At 49.0% G+C, this 6,163-nt stretch overlaps 1 protein-coding gene across 1 annotated transcript; it reads right to left on the bottom strand.

The window, feature by feature from the left end:
- Positions 1-1,375: 1,375 nt before the first annotated feature.
- LOC144266603 (uncharacterized) lies at positions 1,376-5,816 on the bottom strand. The gene is made up of 2 exons (XM_077820037.1): positions 5,698-5,816; positions 1,376-1,899 (listed from the first exon to the last, which is right to left on the bottom strand). The coding sequence occupies exons 1-2, from the start codon at positions 5,725-5,727 to the stop codon at positions 1,546-1,548; spliced, it is 384 nt and encodes a 127-aa protein (XP_077676163.1). The 5' UTR covers positions 5,728-5,816; the 3' UTR covers positions 1,376-1,545.
- Between the last annotated feature and the right edge of the window lie 347 nt (positions 5,817-6,163).

Below are 6,163 nucleotides of genomic sequence, written 5' to 3'. Positions count from 1 at the left end.
CAGACCAGCCTTTTGCTCCTCTTTGTTTCTTTCCTAAATATAAGTGCTTATGTATAATTTAAAATAGAAATTCAGTGGCGCAGTGGGCCCAGGGTGATAACAGTGAGGGGGGTGGCAGATCAGGACTGAGGTCCAATGGCAGAATTATGTAGGGGCGTAAGACTGTAATAGCAGCAGGGGTGGGTAGAGGTCAGTCAACAGAACCATGTGGGGCCCAGGACTGGACAAGCCCAGAAATGGTTAGCATGAGACCTGAGATTAAAACGCCAGGAGTTGTGACTCCTTGTGCTGCGCTCAGGTCACATTGCTGGTTGTTAGGATATAGATATTCAAGCCTGTCTGCAAAGGCCTATACTTTAAGAATGTAGGTGTATTCTTATCACTTAGCTAGTTATAGAGGTACAAAAGAAAGAATCAAGATCACAGGCTGTCTGTTTACGGGCCTTCTCTTACAGTGACAGTCTGAGGCCCTATTCTTAGGCTAAGGCCTTTGGCTAAACAGCCAAGGGAGCCATAAGCTAGGATGGTCACATCCTCACATTCCAAACTAGTCACATTGAAATAAGGTGCTATTGGGCTGTTAGAAAGGTAATCTGATCTATCACCTCCAGAGAAAGGGAAGAGCCTAGAGGATGTAAAAGGAAGTTTAGTTTGATCGTTTTCTATTCAGTAAGAAATCACTTATCAATAGACACAGCTGGGAAACCCTTATGTCTTTATAGATGTAGTTGTGAAAGCCTCACTTCTGTATTGTTTTGTCATTATAGTTCCCACTTTGCTATTGTTTATTTGCATGGTCTCTGTCTGGTTCTGTGATTGTTTCTGTCTGCTGTATTTTGTGGGGTGTAAACTAATTAAGGTGGTGGGATATAATTGGTTAAATAATCATGTTACAATATGTTAGGATTGGTTAGTTAAATTTCAGTAAAATGATTGGTTATGGTACAGCTAAGCTGAACTCAAGTTTTACTATATAGTCTGCAGTCAATCAGGAAGTAAGGGGGGGAATGGGAACGAGGAATGGGGGTGGGGAAATTGGAATCATGTTTTGCTAAGGGGGGGAATGGGAACAGGGACACAGGTAAGGCTCTGTGGTGTCAGACCTGGGAAGGGGGACATTAAGGAAGGAAACTGGAATTATGCTTGCTGGAAGTTCACCCCAATAAACATCTAATTGTTTGCACCTTTGGACTTTGGGTATTGTTACTCTCTGTTCATGCACGAAGGACCAAGGAAGTAAGCGGGTGAAGGAATAAGCCCTCTAACACTGATCTTTCAACCAACAGCTGAAAAGCCACTCCGAGGGGTAGGGACAAGGAACTGAAAGCCAGAATATGAATGGAAAAAAAGAAATCCAGCCCCTTGAAGAACCTTTTATTCATTGTCTTTTAATGCTCAGGACTAACACAGCTGCTCAACTTCTAAAACTAAGCACAATCATTGGAATTAAGGTCAGAAAACAGAGATTAATTTAAGGAAACAAGTTATTTGCATTAATTTAATCAACTGCTCTCTACAATGTTGCCTTTAACATGCTGTAGCTGCTTATCCCCCAGTGCATTTGTGGACGATGACCAGGGTGGCTGGGCTCGTCACACTGTGCTGGCCCAAAGTCTTTGGGCCCTGCAGTTCCTGGTTCCTATACAGCAGGCTGATGGACCCTGAGCCACCAAACTTCCTCTCCTGCATGATCCACATCTTGATCTGATCGACCGTGTTGTGGAGATCGGCTTCCAGGCACAGGGATTTCTGGCCACTGAAGATATTCAGGGTCACTTTGGTATCAGTTTCTGGGCCGATAACGAGGGTTTGTAGGTGGGTGGTCTTCTCCAAGAGAGCCTTCCAGACGCTGGTGGGAGAATTCTGCAGCACTGCTGAACAGCCAGATTTCTGATTGACCTAACATGACAGGTGAGGAAAAGACGAAGGAGACACATTACAGACGGAAGAGGCCTATTAGGTTATTGTGCCCACCTACCCTACCCTTCATGTCCACATATGTCAGCTCCCGCACCCACCCTCTCTACCTACACCAGCCAGTCTCATTTTATTTAGCACCCAAAAGTGTGCTGTGGACTTCCCTGAAACAATCCACAGACCCTGCCCCATAAAGCTCCTTTGTCTACACTGGGGATTTGCCCCCGTTCCAACTCTCAGTGTCTTTCACTACTCTGTTTTCCTTGGGACTTCACCCTCACACCACCCCTAACTCCAGCCCAGCCCTACTGCTGCCACCGCTGGTGCCACCACCGCCAAGATCAGCTCTCTCGTTCATTGCTTCAAAAATATCACCCCTGTGCCAGCTGGGTCACGTCACTGGCTCTTGGCTGTGCTGCCCACTGAGTTCAAGCTCCCGGGCTCTGCCTCTGAGAGCATGTGTCACACAACTCCTGCCTATGCCTTGGGCTTGGTGTCCTTTCTCATCTCCCCCCACCCCCACTGCTGTATCAGCCTTGGTGCCCCATCCCTCTCCTCCTCTGACAGGCATCCCCAGGCATCTCTAGTTCTGCTGATTCTAATCCCCCCTCAAAGCCCCATTCCTAGCCTTGATGGTGGAAAGAGAGCGGGGGGATTTAATAAAGCCATCAAGGTTGTGCCTCACGGAGTTTCTCCTTGGCCTGATTCTGGTTCCTATGGACAGGAACTGCATCATGTTAGAATTGGGGGCCCTGTTGTCCACCCCCAGCCTTCACCTGTGATTCTCACTTGGGTCCTGGACTCTCCCTTTGCGTGAGGAGCTTCGCAGGTTTGGCTTCCTCCCCAAGGCCCATTGAGATCTCTTGCTCTGTCCCTCCAGCCCTTCCATTGGTTTGTTTAGTTCTCCCTGAATCCTCTCCAGCTTGTCAACCCATGCCAGAACTGCGCTCAGCATTCAACGCACAGTCCGCCAGTGCTGCCTTGGAAAGAAAGGCCTAAACCCCTTAGGGCCTGTCTATCCTGGACACTAAACCTGGACACTGACTCAGGTTTGAGCCCGAGCCTCCCTTCTGTCCACACACAAATCAGTCTGACCTGGGAAGCACTCAGGACCCGAGTCTTAGGACCCTATGACTTAGGTCCAAGCCCTGTCATTGTGCCGTGTGGATGCAGCTCAAGCCGGAGACCTGAGTTAGGAAGTCTGCATAGTGCACCATGGACACATTAGCATAGCTGTGAGGCCCTGGTCAAGTCGCTGTAAGCCCAGGTTTACAATGCAGCATGGGCTTGGAAACATGGAGTCCACAAGCCTGGGTCCTGCAGACCTGGGTTGGGAGGGTCTCAGAGCCCAGGCTCCAGACGAAGCCTGAATGCCTATTCAGCAATTTTTAGCTCCACAGCCCAAGACCTGCAAGCCTGAGTCAACTGGCTCCGGCTCTGAGACTTGGTGGCACAGGTATTTTATTGCAGTGTAGGCTGTAGGCCAGAGAGATAACAGATCCAGCCCTGCAACATGATGCCACTGTACATACAGTCAGAGACTTGTTCCTCCCAGTACACCAAAGGGCAATTATTTCTGTATCAAGATCATAGCACTTCAGGGAGGAGAAGGGGAGGCAAGATTTGATTACAGCTGGTTGAGATTTGGTTGGCAATTTTTTGCCAAAAATGTACATCCTAAACTATTTTAATTTTCATTTTGTTTTGAAAAATTTCATGTAGAATATTTGGTTTTTTCCCCTGCCTTGCTCTGCCATTGCTTATTTTCTTCCACTGGAAAAGTGTGAATTCTTTTAAAAGTGTGAAAAAAGTGAGGGAAAGAAGCTCTCTCTCGTCACACGTTTCCAGTGGAAAAAGGTCAGATGTGAGAAATGTTTTTTCTCTACTTCCTCTCACGTAATTTTTCTTACTCTATTAAGTGAGAGAAAACAGTGTGTTTTCTTTCATTTTCTCTTAACATAGTTACACATTCCCCCCGTTTTCCAATGGTGAAAAAGGAGGGGAATATTTAAAAAAAAAATAGAGATGGAATTTGTAAAACTTCAACTTCCCCCCCCAACCCCCTCCAAAATTTGTCATTCCAGTTAGTAATAGAAAAATGAACAATTTCATTTTTACAAAAACCCATTTTTCAACTAAAAAAACTAGCTCAAGGGAATGCCAACTAGCCCCTTTCCCACACAGATTCAATAATTTCAATAGTTGATTCGCTGGAATGTAGAGAAACATCTGAGCTTGATTCTTATTTATACTAAGGCCAGTTTACATTGCTCCAGTCATTATAAAGGTGACTTAAAGTAGCTGTAAATATAAAGTGCTCCCACTTTAAGGCTATGTCTTTGCTGCCAAAAACAGGTGTGTTTTTTTTACATTGAGACAGTGTAAAAACACATCCCTTCTTGCAGTGGAGACATAGCTGAAGGCTCTGTTACATTGCAATAACGGTGTAAAAAGGCTTTGGTGTAAATGAGAATTCTGACCGTCTGTGTTTAAAACAACAGATAAGGGAAAAAGGGTTAGAATTAAGTGATTTATGAGTGAACAGCTGATCATGGGCGAGGGAGAGGTTTTTACCTGAGCTTGTCATGAGGAAAGACAGCATTCTATGCATCAACAGCAGTTAATGAGTCTTTATTCCAAAGAAAAATTGCTAATGTGAGAATTCCAGCAGGGGCGGCAGGTTTGTAGAAATTTTGGTGGTGCCCAGAACGCCCAGAGCCTGCCCCGCCCCAACTCTTCCCTCCACCTGCCTAAAGCTCTGGGAGGGATTTTGGGTTGGGGGAGGAGGTCTGGGGTACAGGCCCTGGGCTGGGGGAGGAAATTGGGGTGTAGGAGGGGTGCAGGCTCTGGGAGGGAGTTTGGGTGGGGGAGGGGTCTGGGGTGCAGACTCCAGGCTGGGGCAGGGGGTGGGGGTGCAGGAGGGTGTGAGGGGTGCAGACTCTGGGATGGAGTTTGGGTGCTGGGTGTAGGCTCTGGGACAAGGGGTGTGAGTGCAGGAGGGGGTGAGGGGTGCAGGCTCTGGGAGGGAGTTTGGGTGCAGGCTCTGGAAGGGAGTGCGGAGGGCTGGGGTGCAGGCTCTGGGAGGGAGTTTGGGGGCAGGAGAGGGTGCGTGGGAAGGGGGTGGGGGTGCAGGCTCTGGGACGGAGTTTGGGTGCAGGCTCTGGGCTGGGGGTGCAGGCTCTGGGAAGGGGTGGAGGGGGTGGCGCTTAACTGGGGCTCCTAGGCAGGGCAGGCCGGGGGGGCCTCCGTGTGCTGCTACCCCCAGGCATTGCCCTTGCAGCTTCCTATTGGCCATAGGGGCGCTTGGGGCGGGAGCAGCGTGTGTGGACACACACGCAGACCACCCTCCCTACCCCACCACCCCCACCCAGGGGCTGCAGGGAGGGGCCGGCAGCTATATGGAACTAGCAGGCAGGTGGTGGGTAGGGGCCCCGGTCTGTTTTAAATTGCCTGGGGGATGCGCTGGCGGGGAGCGCCTGGGGACAGACGGCAGGGCTGAGGGAGAGACCCGGCCTCAAGCAGTGCTGGAGCCAGGCCCAGGCCAGGAATATTCCTGGTGCCTAGGCACCACGGGCCCATAGAATTTGCCGCTCATGAATTCCAGGCCCTATTTAGAACCTGGTGCTTGGATATGGCAGATCAGAACCAGTTATAAACACAGAGTTCATCTCAGTGAAAGAAAGAAAAGTTGTGTTGGTGGCAGGTTTGTAAAACTGAAATAAAAACAAAGATACATGGATCTTTCTTTCTTTAGCTGACACATCACTCACACTTGCTTACCTTTGGCAGCACCCACAGAGTCGTAGTCATGATTTCTCCTTGTGCCTCCTCCTATCCTGGCAGCACTTGGATGATCTCTCTCGAGTCTCTCAGCCCAGGGCGGCTCTTACAGATGTTTTATAGAGAGGGGCTGCTGGAAAGTCCCTCTCGAAACTAAAAGCAAAAGCAGGTAGCATCGCTGTTTATAAGAGACTTGGTCAGGGTGTACCACATCCAGCCTTTGAAACCCCACTGGGAAATTTCCCAACTGAAAAACTAAGTCACCCACCCCCAGATCCAAACAGCCCGTTGAGGCTGTTGGAAAGCCAAACCCAGCTCCATGTCACCAACAGCCCCATCTTCATAACGGGCCAGAGCAACCTAAGGAGGCCCCATTTCCATGCTGGAGGATGTGTGTAACTCCCACTAGAGTCAAAGGGAAATCGCTCCCCATGTATGAGAACTGGTGCCTTTGATCCCCCCCAAC

This window comes from Eretmochelys imbricata, chromosome 6 (genome assembly GCF_965152235.1).
Source record: "Eretmochelys imbricata isolate rEreImb1 chromosome 6, rEreImb1.hap1, whole genome shotgun sequence".
In the NCBI taxonomy this organism is placed as follows: domain Eukaryota; kingdom Metazoa; phylum Chordata; order Testudines; family Cheloniidae; genus Eretmochelys; species Eretmochelys imbricata.
Note: the sequence above shows the minus strand (reverse complement) of the source record. Positions and strands in the feature narration are given on the sequence as shown.